The sequence below is a fragment of the Salmo trutta genome, chromosome 36 (genome assembly GCF_901001165.1).
Source record: "Salmo trutta chromosome 36, fSalTru1.1, whole genome shotgun sequence".
NCBI classification, from domain to species: Eukaryota; Metazoa; Chordata; class Actinopteri; order Salmoniformes; family Salmonidae; genus Salmo; species Salmo trutta.
Window position 1 is genome coordinate 14,126,066 of NC_042992.1, and position 22,771 is coordinate 14,148,836.

Sequence of the window (22,771 nt, forward strand, 5' to 3'; positions counted from 1 at the left end):
TTTACTTTTACTTCACTACATTCCTAAAGAAAATAATAATTTTACTCCATACATTTTCCCTGACACCCAAAAGTACTTCTTACATTTTAAATGCATAGCAGGACTGAAAATGGTCAAATTCGCATACTTATCAAAAGAACATCCCTGGTCATCCCTAATGCGTCTGATCTGGCAGACTCACTAAATACAAATGCTTTGTTTGTAAAACATTTTTTTATCTTACCTTTATTTAACTAGGCAAGACAGTTAAAACAAGTTCTTATTTTCAATGACAGCCTAGGAACAGTTAGTTAACTGCCTTGTTCAGGGGCAGAACGACCAATTTTTACCTTGTCAGCTCAGGGATTCGATCTTGCAACCTTCCGGCCACTAGTCCAACGCTCTAACTACTAGGCTACCTGCCGCCCCACATTATGTTTGAATGTTGCAGTGTGCCCCTGGCTATCCATACATTTAAAAAACAAGAAAATTGCGCTGCCTGGTTTGTTTAATATTATGAATTTTAAAGTGTATTTGAGCAATTACATGTACTTTTGATACTAGTATATTTAAAACCAAATACTTTTAGACTTTTACTCAAGTAGTATTTTACTGGGTGACTTTCACTTTTACTTGAGTAATCTTCTATTAAGGTGTCTTAGAGTGTTGGGCCAGTAACCGAAAGGTTGCTGGATGGAATCCCCGAGCTGACAAGATAAAAATCTGTCGTTCTGCCCCTGGGCAACTGTTCCCCGGGCGCCGAAGACGTGGATTTCAATTATGGCAGCCCCCCGCACTTCTCTGATTCAGAGGGGTTGGGTTTCAGTTGAATGCATTCAGTTGTACAACTGGTATCCCTCTTTCCGTTTCCTTTCCTTTTACTCAAGCATAACAATTGGTTACTTTTTCCACCACTGACAGTTTCTGAGAGGAAGGATAACATCTGGGTTGAGCTGTGCTAACAATATAGACATGTTGAATTCACTCCCTTTTCTCTTCCATCTTTTTACAGGTCATATCCAGATTGTCCACCAAACCATTGGACACACAGGTACTGGCTCAGCAGACACTGGGGGCAGCAGGTAGCCTAGTGGTTAGAGCTGACAAGGTGAAAACCCCGTCTGTGTCCTTGAAGAAAGCACAAAACCCCTAGCTTGTTCCAGGGGTGCCCTACTACCATGGCTGACCCTGTAAAACAACACATTTCACTGCACCTAATTGTGCTACTTTGGCTGACCCTGTAAAACAACACATTTCACTGTACCTATTGTGCTACTTTGGCTGACCCTGTAAAACAACACATTTCACTGTACCTATTGTGCTACTTTGGCTGACCCTGTAAAACAACACATTTCACTGTACCTATCCAGTGTATGTGACAATTATAACTATGATATTGAAACAATGTCCAATATATCCAATAACAGTTCTCACATTCCTCTAACAATGTTGGGTCTTTCTTATGTAAAACAAAGAAAATAGGATTGAACTGAGACTTTATAGAGTCAGCGGTTCTAGAAATTATCCTGGGGGGTTTTGAATGGCCTCCCAGAGCCCCTTTAAAAACTGCCCCAAAATGAATTAGTTTTTATGGTGATGGAGAGATGGGAGGAAGGGTTCGGAGGCAGAAGAAGGAGGGGAATGAGGGATGAGGTGATGGAGGGATATTAATTGGTGGGGGAAGTTTGAATTTAAGAGCTGATTTGATTGACGGACTGCCGGGGAAACTTTGGCGACTCGTTCAATTACACAGCAGAGTGGAGCACCATTCATTATTCACAAGAGGAAGTGATGGAATTAGGAGTAGAAATGTGGGAACAGTATTAGATCAGGTTATTAAACAGAGAGGTGTAGGGGGGCTGCAGTGTGTGAAGGAGGGTGTAGGGGGGTAGTGTGTGTGTACGAGTGTACATGCGTACACAGAGCCAGTAATAATTTAGACATCAGCTGTTTCAATGAGCGTTTTGAATCTCATTCAGTAGTTGGATTCAATAACCTCAACTGTGATTTTCTTTTGACTAGGAATGAGAACATAGGTCATCAATCAAAAGACATTTCATGCTATTTTCTGCTTATAAATTCCAATTTTATTTACTCCATCAGCATCTCATATTGCATGTGATTAGCAGTCTAGATCTGACTCATTAGGTGTTCAAAGGTTATGAGAATCATTGAGGTCAGGTTCACGCTGTTCATTACAGCTAGGGTTGGGTAGGTGACTTTCTAAATGTAATCCGTTACAGCTACTAGTTACCTGAGCAGGTGCTTGAGTCAGCCTTGGCAGCACAGAACCCTGAGAGAACTTTAGTTGTTATGGAAATAGAACATTCTACTCTGAGGTGGACTTTTGGCTGACACACAGTACAATGGAATCCTGTACTGGTCTCAATGGTGTTGTCTGTTCCAGACAGTCGTTTAGTTATAGCACAATTGGCCCAGCGTCGTCCGGGTTAGGGGTGGGTTGGCCGGTGTAGGCCCTCATTGTAAATAACAATTTGTTCTTAATTGACTTGCCTAGTTAAATAAAGGTTAAATAAAATAAATATTTACAGCAATCTTTTGCTCTCTCAATTCCGTAGCACCCAGATTCATCAGTATAACTAGGTGTCCCCAAACTTGAGTTTATTGTGCGACTGCAAACAGAAGTGATGTTGCCTGTCTGTCTGTGAAATTAAATGAAGACTAAGGGAATGATGTTTAAATGTCCAACAAATGCTCTCTGTCCTACATCCTCTTTCTTTCTCTCCTCGCTCTCTGCAGACAGAGGGGAGAGGCAACGGACGAGTGATCCAGTGCTATCCATCCATCATTGAGAACCAGGAGGAAGAGGAAGATGAGTTGACATCTGTATCTCCGGAATTGGTGCGGAACAGCGTCCTGTACACCAGAGAGGTGTCTTCTGGGAAGTCTCCAGCGGGTAGAGCCGGGATGGAGAGAGAGTTGCACCGCGGCAGAGAAGTAACACACCAGAGCACTAGGAAACTGAGAAAGAAGATCCAGATCCACCAGACAGCTCTCACCACGCTAGACCCCTCCAACCTCAGCCCTAGGTAACAGCTAATACTATCGCGCAATCTACTGACTCGTCAATTATTTTTGTCAGTTGTCTATCAGTCCACATGTCTAATCTGTCACTCTCTCTCCCTTCCCTTCCCCCTCTCTCTCCCTCTTTTCCTCTCCCCCTCTCCCTCCGCTTCTCTCTCTTTCTATTTCACTGTCTCTCTCTCTTCTCTCTTCTCCACCTCTCTTTTTCTCTCTTCTCTACCTCTCTCTCTTTCACTCTGCTCTACCTCTCCCTCTCTCTCTGTCTCCCTCTCTCTCTTATTCTCCAGGGTTGTGGACGGTACAGAGGATACTGAAGGTACAGAGACGTCTCCACTGTTCTCCTTCTCTCCCAGTCGAGCCTGTCCAGTCAGCGGTCCAGGGAATGCACCTGCCACATTTACAGGTCCTCACAACCATAACCACAATGCCAACCACAACCCCCACCACCACAATCAAAACCACAACAACAACCACCACCACAACCACAACCATCACCATGACCACAACCAGCACCACAACCACAACCAGCACCACAACCATCACCACAACCACAGTTACCTGTCCAACATTGTAATCGGTAACATAACTTTTGGATTACCCAAACTCAGTAATTCCATTAAGAGGCACAGGTTAATAGCTGGCACAAAGTCATCAAATCAGATTTTAACCCTAACCTTAACCACACTGTTAACCCTAATGCCTAGCCCAAACAAAAAATTAAGACCAAAAAGCACATTTTTACAATATAGCCAGTTTTGACTTTGCAGCTGTGTTGTCCTCCCAATCAAAGGATCAGACAATGAATCTAGTACTGAAAGCATAAGCTACAGTACAGCTAGCTAGCACTGCAGTGCATAAAATGCGGTGAGTAGTTGACTCAAAGAGAGAGAAAGACAATAGTTTAACCGTTTTGAACAAATTGAGAGAGAGAGAGAACGAGAGAGAGAGATGCTGAGTTCTTCTGCAAGAAGATAGAATTTACAGTTGGATAAATGTAAACAATAATTTTTTTGCAAGGACTTATACAGGATTCAACAGGATTCAACATCAAAACCTTCAAACACAATTCTATACCTAAAACATTACTTACCTGAATGGATTATCACTACCAAGGACTACCAAGAAAAAAAACTTTTAACAAACCAAAACCTGCAGAAACACAGCGGAACCTGGAAATACCATCCAACACAAAACTGAGTGAGTAATATTCAGTATGAACCTACTTCTGAAGCCAAAAAGTAAAAGACAATAATCTCTACGTAATTTTGTTATATAAAGCTTAATAAATAAGGCTACTAACCTACCAAGCTGCTAGGAAAGAAACTGACCTGGCTGCAACTTCAATTAACACTGAAGTGTGAAGTGAGGCCTTTTGAAGCCCCCATGGCTTATCCCTGTCCAGAGGTTATTACAATACAGTACCCCATGGATATACAAAATAACACTACACAGAATAAGTACAAAAAAGCTCCTCAATGACAACCCAGAGACACTATTTGCTGACTGCTACAAAGAGGGGAATGTAAGCAACTTCATTTTCTACACAGACCCTCCCCTGGCATGGCACAGTGTTATATTAACCAGACCATCCCCTGGCATGGCACAGTGCTATATTAACACAGACCATCCCCTGGCATGGCACAGTGTTATATTAACACAGACCATCCCCTGGCATGGCACAGTGCTATATTAACACAGACCATCCCCTGGCATGGCACAGTGCTATATTAACCAGACCATCCCCTGGCATGGCACAGTGTTATATTAACCAGACCATCCCCTGGCATGGCACAGTGCTATATTAACCAGACCATCTCCTGGCATGGCACAGTGCTATATTAACCAGACCATCCCCTGGCATGACACAGTGCTATATTAACCAGACCATCCCCTGGCATGGCACAGTGCTATATTAACCAGACCATCCCCTGGCATGACACAGTGCTATATTAACCAGACCATCCCCTGGCATGGCACAGTGCTATATTAACCAGACCATCCCCTGGCATGGCACAGTGTTATATTAACCAGACCATCCCCTGGCATGGCACAGTGCTATATTAACCAGACCATCCCCTGGCATGGCACAGTGTTATATTAACCAGACCATCCCCTGGCATGGCACAGTGCTATATTAACCAGACCATCCCCTGGCATGACACAGTGTTATATTAACCAGACCATCCCCTGGCATGACACAGTGCTATATTAACCAGACCATCCCCTGGCATGACACAGTGCTATATTAACCAGACCATCCCCTGGCATGGCACAGTGCTATATTAACCAGACCATCCCCTGGCATGGCACAGTGCTATATTAACCAGACCATCCCCTGGCATGGCACAGTGCTATATTAACCAGACCATCCCCTGGCATGACACAGTGCTATATTAACCAGACCATCCCCTGGCATGACACAGTGCTATATTAACCAGACCATCCCCTGGCATGGCACAGTGCTATATTAACCAGACCATCCCCTGGCATGGCACAGTGCTATATTAACCAGACCATCCCCTGGCATGGCACAGTGCTATATTAACCAGACCATCCCCTGGCATGGCACAGTGCTATATTAACCAGACTATCCCCTGGCATGGCACAGTGCTATATTAACACAGACCATCCCCTGGCATGGTACAGTGCTATATTAACCAGCCCATCCCCTGGCATGGCACAGTGCTATATTAACCAGACCATTCCCTGGCATGGCACAGTGTTATATTAACCAGACCATCCCCTGGCATGGCACAGTGCTATATTAACCAGACCATTCCCTGGCATGGCACAGTGTTATATTAACCAGACCATCCCCTGGCATGACACAGTGTTATATTAACACAGACCATCCCCTGGCATGGCACAGTGCTATATTAACCAGACCATCCCCTGGCATGGCACAGTGCTATATTAACCAGACCATCCCCTGGCATGGCACAGTGCTATATTAACCAGACCATCCCCTGGCATGGCACAGTGCTATATTAACCAGACCATCCCCTGGCATGGCACAGTGCTATATTAACACAGACCATCCCCTGGCATGGTACAGTGCTATATTAACCAGACCATCCCCTGGCATGGCACAGTGCTATATTAACCAGACCATCCCCTGGCATGGCACAGTGTTATATTAACCAGACCATCCCCTGGCATGGCACAGTGCTATATTAACCAGACCATCCCCTGGCATGGCACAGTGTTATATTAACCAGACCATCCCTTGGCATGGCACAGTGCTATATTAACACAGACCATCCACTGGCATGACACAGTGCTATATTAACCAGACCATCCCCTGGCATGACACAGTGCTATATTAACCAGACCATCCCCTGGCATGGCACAGTGCTATATTAACCAGACCATCCCCTGGCATGGCACAGTGCTATATTAACCAGACCATCCCCTGGCATGGCACAGTGCTATATTAACCAGACCATCCCTGGCATGGCACAGTGCTATATTAACCAGACCATCCCCTGGCATGGCACAGTGCTATATTAACACAGATCATCCCCTGGCATGGCACAGTGTTATATTAACCAGACCATCCCCTGGCATGACACAGTGCTATATTAACCAGACCATCCCCTGGCATGGCACAGTGCTATATTAACCAGACCATCCCCTGGCATGGCACAGTGTTATATTAACCAGACCATCCCCAGGCATGGCACAGTGCTATAAGAACACACTACCCCCATGTCAAGAGAGAGGGTATTGGCCCAGGGTGGAAACTCAGAATACTAGACATTGAGGAAATTGAAATAACCTCTGTCAACGTCTACAAGTCTGGGACAGTAATGGTGCAGGGCATCCTCATGCAGTTCCAGCAGGACTTTTACGGGATCAAAGAGAGAGCACAGCAGATAACGCTCTCTCTCTCTCTCTCTCTCTCGCTCTCTCTCTCTGATGACTCCCCCATCCTTAGTGAGTCTGATCACACCTCTTCAAACTGTCCTGCAGACGAGGATAGTCACCCCCCCAGCACTGAACACACCCGGGTCCCACAACTGCACTGTTCCTCCATCATTGAGAGGTATAAATTCACAGAGCTGGAGAGAGACATGGTGAAGCTGAGAGAGCGAGTCCACACAATCCAGACAGAACAAGCCCACAAAACAGCACAACCCCCCCCCCCCCCATCCACCAAACTACCTGGTGTGAAACACGACTCAGGGGGTTTGCTAATTTGGAATAGAGCAGACCTAACCTACTCTTTTAAATTAGTCAAAACAGGAACATTTTACATCTGACTAGAAATAAATAAGGAAATTATCTCAACAGAGAAAAATGTCCTCGTGTGCTACCTATATCCCCCCAATAGAATCCCCATACTTTAACAATTACAGCTTCTCCATCCTAGAGGGGGATATCAACAATTTCCAGGCTCAGGGACATGTACTGGTCTGTGGTGACCTAAATGCCAGAACTGGACAAGAACCTGAAACCCTCAGCACACAGGGGGACAAACACCTACCTGGAGGTGACAGCATTCCCTCCCCCATATGCCCCCCTAGGCACAACTACGTCAACATAACCAACAAAAAATGGTTCACAACTCCTGCAGCTCTGTCGGACGCTGGGTATGTGCATAGTCAATGGTAGGCTTCGAGGGGACTCCTCTGGAAGATACACCTATAGCTCATATCTTGGCAGTAGTACTGTAGACTACTTTATCACTGACCTAAACCCAGAGTCTCTTAGAGCGTTCACAGTCAGTCCACTGACACCCCTATCAGATCACAGCAAAATCACACTCTACTTGAACAGAGGTATATTCAATCATGAGGCATCAAAGCCAAAGGAATTGAATACATGCTATTGATGGAAGGAAAGTAGTGTGGAAATCTACCAAAAAAATATTAGGCAACAACAAATTTAATTAAGACGATGGGAAAGGAAAGTGCAGGGATATATCTTTTGGTCCTGGGCAGAACGCTGGGACGGCCCCCACTCCAATGTCTGAGGTGTTGACCTCCACCACGAACTGATGGGATGGGTCCGGATTAAGATGGAGGCTGTAGTGAACCAATGCTTGAGATCCAAAAACGCCCCGTCAGCAGCTGGGGACCACGTAAATGGAACTTTGGGTGAGGTGAGTGCAGAGATGGGGGAAGCCAGGGTGCTGTAGCCCCGGATTAAGTGGCGGTGGAAATTAGCAAATCTCAGGAAATGTTGCAGCTGCACTCAGGAAACGTTGCAGGTGCACTGGATGTGGGTTGGGGCCACCACCACCACTCTCACCTTGTTCGGATCCATCTGAATGTTCTCGGCAGCGAGGATGGATCCCAGAAAGGAGATAGTGGAGCGACGAAATTCACACTTTTCCACCTTGACAAACAACTGGTTCTCCACGAGGCACTGGAGGACTTGTTGGACATGGAGAACATGCTCCTGAACTGAACGGGAAAAGACAAGGATGTCGTCAAGGTAGACAAACATGAACCGGTTCAACATGTCACGGAGCACATCATTGACCAGAGCCTGGAACACTGCGGGAGCGTTGGTTAGTCCGAATGGCATAACCAGATACTCGAAGTGCTCTCTAGCTGTGTTAAAGGCTGACTTCCATTCGTCTCCTTCCCGTATTGGAACCAGATGGTAGGTGTTCCGAAGGTCCAACTTCAGGAATAGAGTCACCCCCAAAGAGGCTCGAAAGAAAGAACAAAGAAGAACCCTGCGCCCAAGGGGAGGAAGAAGGACGAATGAACTTTCCATGGTTTTGGTCTTGGGACCAGACATGGTATAAAGCCTCCCCCGAGGCGATGTAGTGCTAGGGAGGAGGTCAATGGTGAAGTCATAGGGTCGATGCTGAGGAAGAGATGTGGCGCCGGCCTTGTTGAAAACCTCCCGGAGGTTCTGATGCTCTGCGGAGAGAGATCCGAGGCTTTACCCAAGCCCACAGGAGGACGTCTAGGAGATGGGCTGCTCCGCCTTGAGGCAATGTACATGGCAGAATGGGCTCCAACCCAGGATAGAAGCCGTAGTCCAGTCGATCAGTGGTTTGTGCCTCTGGAGCCACAACAATCCCAAAACCATGGGTGCATGAGGAGATTCAATGAGCAGGAACCGCATGCACACTGTGATTCTCTGGCACTCACAGGTTGATAGGAATCATATTACGGGTGACCCTGCCAATAGAGCGTCCATCCAATGCTCTGGCGTCCATGGGAACAGAGAGGAGTTGTGTGGAGATACCCAGCTCCGACACCAGGGTAGTGTCCATAAAGCTCTCGTCGGCCCCAGAGTCCATGAGCACCTGGAGAGATTTAGACCGTTCACCCCACAACAGGATCGCATGGAGAGGAGTATGAGTAATGGGAGCTGGGAGACTCCCTCTATGGCCCACCAGTGTACTCGTACCTACAGATGAGCTGGGGGGGTTTATTGGACAGGTGACTATGTAATGTTCTGAAGTTCCACAATGCAGACAGCTTTTAGAGTTTAGTCTGCGTAAATGTTCCTCGGGGCAATCTAGCCCTGCCCAGTTGCATGGGCGCCGGAGGAGGCGAGTCAACAGTCCTCAATGATTTGTGAGGGAACTCGGGTGACATTGGATTCTCTTGGGCATGCAGGATTTCCAGGGTTCTTCGGAGGATGAGGAAAACCGTGGACGGAGGCGTGTGCCCGGGGTCAGACCTCCTCTCCCTACTGTGTTCCCGTACTCACCCATCGATCCTTATGGTCAACGCTATGAGAGAGTCAAGGTCCAAGGGCAGCTCCCATGCTGCGAGCTCGTCCTTAACCTGTTGGGGTGTAGGGGGCTGCATTTTCACGGCCGGATGAAAAAACGTACCCAAATTAAACTGGTTACTACTCTTGCCCAGAAACTAGAATATGCATATTATTAGTAGATTTGGATGGAAAACACTCGTTTCTAAAACTATTTGAATGGTGTCTGTGAGTATAACAGAACTCATATGGCAGGCAAAAACCTGAGAAAAATCCAACCAGGAAGTGGAAAGTCTGAGAATTGTAGTTCTTCTTTTGATTCTCTATCGAAACTACAGTTTCTGTGGGGTCACGTTGCACTTCCTAAGGCTTCCATTGGCTGTCAACAGCCTTCAGAAAGGTCTTTCAGCATTCTCCTGTCACTGGGCAGATAATAGGAGCTCAGTCAATCAGTGGACTGCCTGTGGACAAAGGGATTGGATATGCGCGATCCCGTGAGCACGCCGTTCCTTCTTTTTCTTCTTGAATGAATATGCTATTGTCCGGTTGGAATATTATCGCAATTTTACGTAAAAAATACCATAAAGATTGATTTTAAACAGCGTTTGACATGCTTTTAAGTACGGTAATGGAACATTTTGACTTTTCGCCTCTCGTTCCGCGCTCGCGGGTTATGCCTTTGGATAAGTGATCTGTACGCACGAACAAAACGGAGGTATTTGGACATAAGTATGGATTATTTCGAACAAAAACAACATTTCTTGTGGAAGTAGCAGTCCTGGGAGTGCATTCTGATGAAGATCAGCAAAGGTAAGAGAATATTTATAATACTAATTCTGAGTTTAGGTGACCCCGAACTTGGCGGGTGTCTGTATAGCTTGCTGTGATGGCGAGCTATGTACTCAGAATATTGAAAAATGTGCTTTCGCCGTAAAGCTATTTTAAAATTTGACACAGCGGTTGCATTCAGGAGTAGTCTATCTATAATTCTTTAAATAATTGTTATATATTTTGTCAACATTTATGATGAGTATTTTTGTAAATTGATGTGCACATTCACCGGTTGTTTTGGTGGGAATACTTTTTCTGAACATCACGCGCCAATGTAAAATGGTGTTTTTGGATATAAATATGAACTTTATTGAACAAAACATACATGTATTGTGTAACATAATGTCCTAGGAGTGTCATCTGATGAAGATCGTCAAAGGTTAGTGCTTCATTTAGCTGTGTTTTGGGTTTTATTGACACGTGTCCTTGCTTAGAAAATGGCTGTGTGATTATTTTTATGTACTCTCCTAACATAATCTAATGTTTTGCTTTCGCTGTAAAGCCTTTTTGAAATCGGACAATATGGTTACATCAAGGAGAAGTGTATCTTTAAAATGGTGTAAAATAGTTTTATGTTTGAGAAAGTTGAATTATGACATTTTGTTGTTTTGAATTTGCCGCCCTGATATTTCACTGGCTGTGTCCCACGTAGCCCATAGAAGTTAATTCCCTCCGATAATCCATGAAGGAACGTGTTGAACAAGGATTCCGGGTTCCAGGCACTCTCGGTGGCGAAAATGCAAAAGTCTACAGTGTAGTCTGCCACACTAGGAGTCTTGACGCGGTTGAAGTAGCTTCCGAGCCGCCGCTTTTCTAGACAATGGAGAGTCAAAAACCTTCCTTACTTCCACCGCGAAATCCTCCAACCTAAGGCAAACTGTGAATTGTTGCTCCCACACCGCCGTAGCCCAGGCGAGTGCCCTCCCCGACTTCAGCGTTATAAGATAAGCTATCTTTGAACGGTCCAATGGAAATGAAGAGGGCTGCAGCTCAAAAATGAGGGAGCACTGGGAAAGAAATGCCTGGCAGGTTCCGGGATCCCCAGCGTGGCGCTCCGGAGGATGTAAGCGGGGTTCTCTGGAAGCCGGGGTAGCATGGGGAAAGTCTGGGAGGTTTCCTTGGTGGATTGCTGCCCAATAGATAGTCCGCGGCATTGTTCCAACAATGCACTGATGGCATGGTCATGGTGTTCCGCCAAGGTGTGGAATCCTTCCATAAGGTTATGTAGTAACTCCTCATGTCTTCCAATGGTGGCTCCTTGTGAGGAGACAGTGTTGCAGAGCTGGTCCGAGTCTGCTGGGTCAGTCATGGTCAGTTTGTACTATCAGGACTCAGGATATGACACAGATGCAGACACAGGAGGCAGATAGTACGATTCTCTGAATATTTATTATAACAAATAGCAGGCAAAGGGCAGGTCAAGGGTAGGCAGAGGTTCGTAATCCAAAGCAGAGTCAATCAGGGACAGAGCGGCAGGCGGGCTCATGTTCAGGATAGGCAGAAAGGTCAAAACCCGGGAAGACTAGAAAACAAAACAAAACTTGAGAATAGGAGAAACGGGGAAAACGCTGGTAAGACCGGACATAACAAGACAAACTGACAACAGACAATTTATTACTCCGATTCTGTTGCAAAACATTTCTTAAATGTAAGCAAACGGGACGTAATGGGGAGGGACCTACCTGAATTTTTCCAATAGAAACTCTCGTTTTGCTCTGTTTGCTTTTTTGGGTTCTTAAACAGTAAATGGTTTCTGTAATGAATCCATCCCTGGTCGCAAAAACAATGACTGGCAGCTTAAACTTCTTATATTCAACCATTAATGGGTTAAAATACACAGCATATACATTTGTGATCAGCCATCCTCAACAACCACAATCCGTAAGGCACAAATAAATGAGAGAGCAATAGCCACCACAACCATCACCATCACCACCACCACAACCATCACCACCACCACAACCATCACCACCTCCACAACCATCACCACCACCACAACCATCACCGCAACCACTACAGATCATGTTGTGGTCAAGTCATCAGGCTACGTTGAACTGATTATCATAAACTGTATTATATGATGATTACATAACTACATAGTCCTTACCTAGAATGTAAACTTTAAAATGACATAACCCTGTTATTATTACCTACTATATACCATTATATGAAGATATTGGGACTTGTAAGTAACACAGTAACTGCTTCATCAGTTTAGGATATTTTGTGACTCTTTCTAAATGGTGTTGCAGATATTCTCCAGATCAGCACGGCAGAGTCAGCAGCTAAAGCTGAGGAGACCTGGGGACAACTACGGCACCTAGACCAGGAGGTACAGTACGCTGTGTGTGCGTACATGTATGCGTGCATGCTTGTGTAAGAGGTAGCATTAGTCAGGTGAGCAACAGGCATATGGCCTTCTCAGGTGGTAGATGGATGGAGGGAGTGAGAGAATGAGGGAGCGAGAGAACGAGGAACAGAAAGACAGGAAGAGGAATCTCTTCAAACTCTTCCAGAGGACACAGATTGGAGCGGAACTGGGACTCGCCAAATGGTGTCACTGGGAACATTCTAGAACGTGTTCAACCTTTTGTGGAACCAGGAACTGACATAATCTGGTTTCCCCTCTATGGAGGACCGCTTACATTGTAACATTTGAGGAAAGACTGAAGTCAACTAACCGTCTAAGGGATATGTGCTATTCCACGGGCTGTAGAACTTAAATACTGCTGTAGAATGGGCTTTGATGGTATCATAATTGTGTAATGTTCCAAAATAGAACACTAGAATAAAGAAAAGCAGCTTTCCTCCATTCACACAGAGTCTCTATGTTAGCGTATCCCATGGTTTTGATTGGCAGGTGGCTAAATTGACATTAGGCTCTTGGCAGAGTGGGGGTCTCCCCCTGTGGTGCCTCGCTCCATCACCTGGCTGATAGGGGGAGGAGAGGAGGGACATAAGGAGGGAGAGAGAAAAGGAGGAAAGATATGAGGAATTTATAGAGTGGTAAGGGAGAAGGATCGAAGAGGATGAGGAGTGGGCAGAACCTCTTTCCCTCCCTCCATCTCTCTGTCTCACCACCCCCCATACCTCTTTCCCTCCCTCCCTTTCACTGTCTCACCCCCCCTTGCCACTTTCCCTCCCTCCCTCCCTCCCTCTGTCTCACCACCCCCCATATCTCTTTCTCTCACTCCCTCTCTCTCTCTCAGGGAGGACAGTGTTTGACAGGTTGTCTCTCAGTGTGGTTCCCAGTGGTAACTGTAATCCTTACTTGAGCCAGTCCACGCTGGTCACCACGGGACATGGAAGAGGGGCTGGGGATTAACCCATAACCCTCGTCTCACATTAAATTAATACCATGCATGTTGATCCAAACATGTTGTATCACTTGTTACATTACATAGAGGTACACTAAAACTTCCTAAGAGCAGCCAAAAGTGATTTTACCAGTAATTACCTTATTCCTTATTTAGTAAATGTTTTTTCATCCAGCTTCTGTGCCACGATTAAATATGTGTAAATGCAATTTTTTTATCGTTCGCTAGATTGAACTGTGCCTCAAGAATCGATTCTCTGGCCTATTAACTTGATTCTAGGGAAGAATCAAGTCAAACCATTCTAGTATGGACATTTGGGTGATAATATGTTTACTACAATATAACAGTATGGATATTTGAGAACTGGGCCATAATTATACATTTTGTGCAGATGTTGATTTTTGTAGATGGAGAGTTAATGTTACAGAGCATTATTTTCATGTCTAAACAATCGTAAGAAAAAAAAAATATGTATTATTGTCAATTTTCATTACATTAAATCATAATTGTCCCTTGGTACTATACTCTGGCTTAAATTGTAAGAGCAGCCCGATAAAACATTCAGCGAATAAACAGTGATACTAAATTATACAATGATATAGAATGATGGCCATCACAATCATCAGAAAACCATTAATGAGGATAGAGCTGAGGAGATAAATTGGTCACATTGAGTCAACAATCTGATGAATGTTGAATAATGAACTAATATTCAGATGCAATGGTCCTCAATCTACCCTCACAAGCTCCTTGCTGAATCTGCAGTGTTACTGCCATGTTATTGCCCTTAACTGTCTACAAATCCGACTGTGGCAATATTACAAACTTGCCCGATGACCTGTGAACTCTCAGCTCGGACCTTCGAGCGACCCCTAAAGACTTGAGCTCCTGAGGGATGTAGATGACGCATTCGTTTTGAAGAGCGGAGGCCAAAATGTGACCCCTGGTTTCTGAGACCATAATCAACACCTACCCAGGAGATCTGGAACAATGACAGACTCCTGGGAATTTCAGAACAACCCGTAATGACACATAGAACAATGGGAAACACATTGCCTGATGAACGCTACCACTACCACCCTCACACACACACACATACCCACCCACCACTTATGCTGCTGTCAAACTGTTTACTATTATTATATTATTTACTCTGCTACTAGTCACTTTCTCCTAATCCCCCGCCTACATGTACATAGCTACCTCAAATTACTGCAATATCCCTGCACATTGTACATTACTGGCCCTGTAAATAATGTTTTCCTTATTATACTGTATATTTATTTACATTTTATTAGTAATACTATTTTGATATTGATTACTGCACTGTTGGATAAAGCTTGCAAGTTAAGCATTTCACTGTATTTGTGCATGTGACAATAAAACTTGAATTTGAATCAGGGATGGACTCAATTCAGAATTTTGGAATTGAGTCCCATTCAACTCTAGTTGAAATGCTAATTGAATTGGCCACACCCCACAGTTTGAGTGACAGCCAGTAGAATTTAATTAAGTGCATTTCAAAGACATTCCACTCAGTCATAGAACACAAGAGTTTCATTGAATCTGACAGGTCACACTTCCAGACACCAAATAATATATCACTTTTCTCTGGAAACAGTGTTCATATACTCTTTTAATCGTATTGCTTAGAACAGCCTATTATACAGTATTTCCACCAACCATTTCATGTTTGACTTCTTTTTAAAGGCATCAGTGTCCGCTTGAGGGTTCAACTAATACATTCTGGGGAATGTAATATTTTCCCCATATTGAACAGAATTTAAGTGATTAATGAAGACCCCACTCTGCCTCACCTCTCTGTCTCTGTCTTTTTCTCCCCTCTTTCTCTCTCCCCTCTTTCTCTCTCTCTCTGAGGTGACAGGGCTGAAATTGTGTTGATGGCGTAGCGGATTGGACTGTCCCGCTTCTATTTTTATCAACCCCATCGTTTACACAAAGAATTTGATCACAGAGAGAGAGAACTAGAATGAGGAGAAAGTACTAGATTTGTCTCTTAAATTACACCTGAGAATGAGATTTTATCGAGTTCTGATAATTTGGTGGGTGCTTATATTTGTCCTATTTCACACGTGTATTAATACACGTGTGAATTGGAAAATGTGTTTTTTGCATATCCTAACTCTCCCCTCGGAGAGTGGGGTCACAGCCAGATTCAGCCATTGTGAAAGGCAACGCTGGAAAAAATGTTGGTTCAGTACTTCGCTCAAGGGCACGTCTACAGATTGTGCACCTTGCCAGCTCAGGGATTCAAGCTTTCAGTTATGGGCCTAACCCTCTTACCACTAGGCTACATACCACCCATAAAAAAGTTAATCAATCACTCAGAAAAGACCATATGGCTAAGTTAGTTTGTGCCGTCTGGCGCCAGTATGTCATGGTCATCAGTCAGTTATTGATGTTTGCATCGGCTGAACCTGCGTTGATGCGTTTACTTTCACTATCTGGTCCTGATGTGTCAAGTTTCATATTGTATGTGCCAAACGTTTTTCACTTGTCTCTTGTTTTATTTCTACGTAGCATGATCCCTGCATGCGTGTTGATCTGTGTCCGGTTGTGTTAATGGGGGGCCTAGCATGATGAATACCCATGTATGCCTTGAGTGACAGAGCCAGCTGGCATGCTGGCAGGGTGCCCTTGCTGTGCTATCTCTCTGTAGGACTACTACTGGCTGAAAAGGACTAATCACCTCCAAGCCATCATTTTAATGACCAATTAGACCAGCATCATCAAGCTAGGCCAGAATAGCAACCCAAAATGGCAGGCTGAAAATGACCAAATTAATATTGATGACCCGGAATGGTTGATGTAATAATGGCAGTTTCACTAAGGGTGGTAGACCCGTAATGGCTGCCTCGGAATTGGCAGATTAAGACTACATCCAGATTGGTGTACTTTAACACTCCCTGTCATGGCTTTCAAAGTGTTGGGCTGGTTCAGAGAGGAAGAGGCAAAGGAAGTGGTTTTTCTCCACCCAAAATATGTCAACAAAAATAAGCCCATGAAGCGTAGAATTTTTGTACAGAGGTCAATGTGAGAGTGTCGAATTTGGTCAAGAAAAACATGTATTGCTTATTTGCTAGAAGAAGCTTATTTGATCTAATAGAAGTTTCGTAAGGATTAGGTTGTTACGAATGCAGTGATATAAGTGGACGCACTTGGCATTTTGGCAAATTTGAGTTTTCATAGAGATAGAGGACTCATCATGGATACAATCCGTTTTAGCATGGACATTGACATTGAGTGCTTTCATCATTTTAAAGTAGTCAACTGGGTGGTGATTCATATTAGTTGGAAGCAATCAGCCAATGAAGAAGAAAATTGACTACTTTAAAATGGGACATGGCCTCAATGGCAATGCTCATGCTGTCACAGACACCATAATGGCAGAGATACAAAGATGATTTCTCTATCTATCTCTATGGCCTGTTGTTCACACGCGTATCTGCCCTCTCATTGGCTACAATTGTCCCACCTGATATTGCCTTCTGTCTTTGAGGACATGTTTTCCATTGTTAGAGCTGTCACTTGACTATCTTGTCAAAATAATAGAACATATTTTGTCTGGTTTAAGGATTGGCTGGAGGAATTTTCCCAAAATGCATCATTTGATATTGCTGAGCCCAAATGAATATGGCTGACTGAGATATGTTTTTGTGTTTGTTCCCAGGTGAGTTCTCTGGGGAAGGAGGTGGCAGAGCTGGGCCAAGTAATGAGGAGTATGGCTCACCTGATGGAGTCCCTCATCTCCGGACCCCAACCCCTCTATCCTGCACACTTTGTACCTGGACACCCCACGTACCTGTCCCGCCCTGCGCCCCCATCCCACGCCACCCCCCCACAGTCCTATCCCTCCCCCTCTCAGACTGGACCTCTCTGGGAAGACACCCCCCTCACCACCCCCTCTCCTTGCACCTCTCCACTTGTTGGCCATGTCCAGCGGCATCCTGGGATATTCCACGTGGATCCCGCCCTCACCACCTTTCCACACAGACCACAGGACCTCCACCTGGTCTACTCTCTGTGCCCTGGCCCGGCCCCCTCCCCCCTTTCACGCCCCTCCCCCCCCTCCTTCTCCCTCACGGACGCCTCAACAGAGCTACTGCCCCCCTCGCCCCTCACCTCTCCCAGGACGCGCCACTGTGGAGGGGGAGAGGGCGCTGGGTCCTTCAGGTTGCGGGCACGGAGTCTGGAGACCCCACAGCCACCGCGTGATAGGAGAAGAGGGGGAGGGGGCATTGCGGTTGCCCCTCAGAGCTCCGGGAGCCTGCCCCGCCCTGGAGGGAGCTACCAGCACATGGATTTGTAGCGGACTGAACTGGACTAAAGTGGACTCTCACTTAGATACTGGACTAAAGAGATACTGGACTAAAAGAGTGGATGGGACTAACAACCAGGCCCCTATATCATCAGACTATACTCTTACAGGGACACACAGATCTCTGATGATACTGATAACATTTAATTTTCTATCTCTGTTTCCAAGGCACAGTTTTATTTTCAAATTGCATGACAAAAGTAGAGGGGCAGTAGGTAGCCTATAGGTAGCTTTACATTTACATTGTAGATGTTCCAGTAGTGTTCTGGAGGGGTATAGAAGCAAGAATGTAGCTGTGACTTTGTGTTATTCTCTGGAGAAGTCCCTGGGGGTCTGAAGGAGAGGAGAAGAGCAGTACTGCACAATGACAGAGGAGGAGGGGACTGGGTCACATCAGGGATGGAGGGAATAGTAGAGATGCCTGAGTGTATAAGGGGGAGGGAGAGGGAAGGAGGAGGGGGGAATTTCTTGCTCTTTCTCTCTTTCCTGGCAGGGTTTCAAGTTGGATGGACTGGAGGAGAGAGTGAGTAGTGGAGGGAGTTGAGGTTGAGGGAGGATGGAGAGAGTCGAATGATGTCCGGTTTTAAGTTCCAGTTTTCTATCCACTCCCATCCCATCACTGTTCTTGTCGTCGAGGTCTGGGCCTGCGGCTGGGGACCAGTGGCTGGTGTTTGGGGGTTGGTTGGTAGGGGCTGGTTAGTGAGTTGGTAGGGGCTGGTTGATGGGTTGGTAGGGGCTGGTTAGTGGGTTGGTAGGAGCTGGTTGATGGGTTGGTAGGAGCTGGTTGGTGGGTTGGTAGGAGATGGTTGGTGGGTTGGTAGGAGCTGGTTGGTGGGTTGGTAGAAACTGGTTGGTGGGTTGGTAGGAGCTGGTTGGTGGATTGGTAGGAGATGGTTGGTGGGTTGGTGGGAGCTGGTTGGTGGGTTGGTGGGAGCTGGTTGGTGGGTTGGTAGGAGCTGGTTGGTGGGTTGGTAGGGGCTGGTTGGTGGGTTGGTAGGGGCTGGTTGATGGGTTGGTAGGGGCTGGTTGATGGGTTGGTAGGAGCTGGTTGGCGGGTTGGTAGGAGCTGGTTGGTGGGTTGGTAGGAGCTGGTTGGTAGGTTGGTAGGAGCTGGTTGGTGGGTTGGTAGGAGCTGGTTGGTGGGTTGGTAGGGGCTGGTTGGTGGGTTGGTGGGAGCTGGTTGGTGGGTTGTTAGGAGCTGGTTGGTGGGTTGGTAGGGGCTGGTTGATGGGTTGGTAGGAGCTGGTTGGTGGGTTGGTAGGGGCTGGTTGGTGGGTTGGTGGGAGCTGGTTGGTGGGTTGGTAGGGGCTGGTTGGTAGGAGCTGGTTGGTGGGTTGGTAGGAGCTGGTTGGTAGGAGCTGGTTGGTGGGTTGCTAGGAGCTGGTTGGTAGGAGCTGGTTGGTGGGTTGCTAGGAGCTGGTTGGTGGGTTGGTTGGGGCTGGTTGGTGGGTTGGTGGGAGCTGGTTGGTGGGTTGGTGGGTTGGTAGGAGCTGGTTGGTAGGAGCTGGTTGGTGGGTTGGTAGGAGCTGGTTGGTGGGTTGGTAGGGGCTGGTTGGTTGGAGCTGGTTGATGGGGTCTGGTTGGTGGGTTGGTAGGAGCTGGTTGGTGGGTTGGTAGGAGCTGGTTGGTGGGTTGGTAGGAGCTGGTTGGTGGGTTGGTAGGAGCTGGTTGGTGGGTTGGTATGGGCTGGTTGGTGGGTTGGTAGGAGCTGGTTGGTAGGAGATGGTTGGTGGGTTGGTGTGAGCTGGTTGGTGGGTTGGTATGAGCTGGTTGGTGGGTTGGTAGGAGCTGGTTGGTTGGGGCTGGTTGGTGGGTTGGTAGGAGCTGGTTGGTGGGTTGGTAGGAGCTGGTTGGTTGGGGCTGGTTGGTGGGTTGGTAGGAGCTGGTTGGTGGGTTGGTAGGAGCTGGTTGGTGGGTTGGTAGGGGCTAGTTGGTGGGTTGGTAGGAGCTGGTTGGTGGGTTGGTAGGAGCTAGTTGGTGGGTTGGTAGGAGCTGGTTGGTGGGTTGGTAGGGGCTGGTTGATGGGTTGGTAGGAGCTGGTTGGTGGGTTGGTAGGGGCTGGTTGGTGGGTTGGTGGGAGCTGGTTGGTGGGTTGGTAGGGGCTGGTTGGTAGGAGCTGGTTGGTGGGTTGGTAGGAGCTGGTTGGTAGGAGCTGGTTGGTGGGTTGCTAGGAGCTGGTTGGTAGGAGCTGGTTGGTGGGTTGCTAGGAGCTGGTTGGTGGGTTGGTTGGGGCTGGTTGGTGGGTTGGTGGGAGCTGGTTGGTGGGTTGGTAGGAGCTGGTTGGTGGGTTGGTAGGAGCTGGTTGGTAGGAGCTGGTTGGTGGGTTGGTAGGAGCTGGTTGGTGGGTTGGTAGGAGCTGGTTGGTGGGTTGGTAGGAGCTGGTTGGTGGGTTGGTAGGGGCTGGTTGGTGGGTTGGTAGGAGCTGGTTGGTGGGTTGGTAGGAGCTGGTTGGTGGGTTGGTAGGAGCTGGTTGGTGGGTTGGTAGGGGCTGGTTGGTGGGTTGGTAGGAGCTGGTTGGTGGGTTGGTAGGGGCTGGTTGGTGGTTTGGTAGGAGCTGGTTGGTGGGTTGGTAGGGGCTAGTTGGTGGGTTGGTAGGAGCTGGTTGGTGGGTTGGTAGGAGCTGGTTGGTGGGTTGGTAGGGGCTAGTTGGTGGGTTGGTAGGAGCTGGTTGGTGGGTTGGTAGGAGCTGGTTGGTGGGTTGGTAGGGGCTGGTTGGTGGGTTGGTAGGAGCTGGTTGGTGGGAGCTGGTTGGTGGGAGCTGGTTGGTAGGAGCTGGTTGGTGGGTTGGTAGGAGCTGGTTGGTGGGTTGGTAGGAGCTGGTTGGTGGGGTAGTAGGAGCTGGTTGGTGGGTTGGAAGGGGCTGGTTGGTGGGTTGGTAGGGGCTGGTTGGTTGGTTGGTAGGGGTGGGTTGGTAGGAGCTGGTTGATGGGTTGGTAGGAGCTGGTTGGTGGGTTGGAAGGGGCTGGTTGGTGGGTTGGTAGGGGTTGGTTGGTGGGTTGGTAGGGTCTGGTTGGTGGGTTGGTAGGGGCTATGGATGCAAGGAGGAAGAGGGAGATGAGGGAGGAAGGGGACGAGGGGAGCATGTTGCGCCTGGGGTGACACAGCCCCTGCTGTTGTCTGTCATACTGTGCACAGCGAGATGACTCTTTCTCTCTTTTCAACATAAATCCCACACATTAACATGCTGCATGTCACTATGGAACTCCAGCTTTTTATTTATCTATTTAAATGAAACACGATTCAGTCTTTAATTAGTGAATTTGGGAATAATCAACACATATTTATAGGTACTGGGTCTATTTATATAAAACAAATGGGGAATTTTTAGACGCAAGTACCAAGAGAGTAGTTAAAGGTCAGAACCAGCTAGCATAGCGTTTAGAGCGTTGGGCCAGTAATCAAAAGGTTACTGGGTCAAATCCCTGAGCTGAGAAGGTGAAAAATGTGTTGATGTGCCCTTGAGCAAGGCACTTAATCCTAATTGCGCCTGTAAATTGTTCTGAATAAGAGCATCTGCTAAATGACTTAAATGTTTATGAATCATTAGGCCTATTTGGCAGGACTTCCCCAATACGTCTCCCATTGGTTCCATATCCAGACCAATCAGAATAAAAGGCAATATTTCCACATTTAAAAGCACAAGAGAAAATTGATTGTATATTTATATGAATGTATCGATACTAAAGATGTATTTTTGTACCTCGTGGACTGCAGGTGTAAGGGGTGCATTTCGTTTGAGGGGAGTGTTGTAGTGTGTTGGTGAGTAGGCTGGGAAAACAGGAAGTAGTGAATCTGGCCACATCTAGTTCTATGTAGGTATCCAGTTCCAGAACCATTCATTTCAGTTGAACACGTTTCTAAAGCATTTTGAGATAAATAAACACAGTGTAGCTTTGAAGACCAGATCCATGTCCTTATATCTCCTTGAAATTATTCATTGTTTTTGTGTAAAATGTATAGTGAAAACATAATTTCCATTGAAATGAATGGGCCTCTGACACCAGACTGGAACCAGAAGTAGTGGGGGGATGCATCACACTTTCCTGTAAGCAAAATACTGTACCAGACAATGCAATGATGCCCAGGCCATTCCTGTCCCAATGGCTCTTGTATTCTCTCGTTGTTCCTAGGTTTGCCTGCCTCTCTGATTCTCTGCAGATGGAATGTACTGTAATCAAATGAACTTCTTTTTTCTTTTGATATTTATTATTATTATTAGATAAAACCTGTTATGATAATAAATAAAAAATACAACTGTTATGTCCGTGCATCTTGTTAATTTTGAAGTCAATATATATATATAGATGTATATATATACAGTGCCTTCGGAAAGTATTCAGACCCCTTAACTTTTTCCAATTTCTTTTAGATTACAGCCTTATTTTAAAATGTATTCAATAGTTTTTTCCCCTCATCAATCCACACACAATACCCCATAATGACAAAGCAAAAACAGGTTTTTAGAAATGTTTCTAATTTATATTAAAAAAAACGGAATTATCACATTTACATAAGTATTCAGACCTTTTACTCAGTACTTTGCTGAAGATCTTTTGGCAGTGATTACAGCCACGAGTCT

General features: G+C 46.2%; 1 protein-coding gene across 1 annotated transcript in view; it reads left to right on the top strand.

The window, feature by feature from the left end:
* Window positions 1-18,183, top strand: part of kcnh8 (potassium voltage-gated channel, subfamily H (eag-related), member 8) — a 136,695-nt gene extending 118,512 nt beyond the window's left edge. The window contains exons 12-16 of the mRNA XM_029734646.1: window positions 992-1,030; window positions 2,740-3,029; window positions 3,312-3,427; window positions 12,789-12,868; window positions 17,545-18,183. Coding sequence (XP_029590506.1) covers window positions 992-1,030; window positions 2,740-3,029; window positions 3,312-3,427; window positions 12,789-12,868; window positions 17,545-18,183 — 1,164 coding nt within the window. The remainder of the gene's footprint in view (window positions 1-991; window positions 1,031-2,739; window positions 3,030-3,311; window positions 3,428-12,788; window positions 12,869-17,544) is intronic.
* The last annotated feature ends 4,588 nt before the right edge of the window (window positions 18,184-22,771 follow it).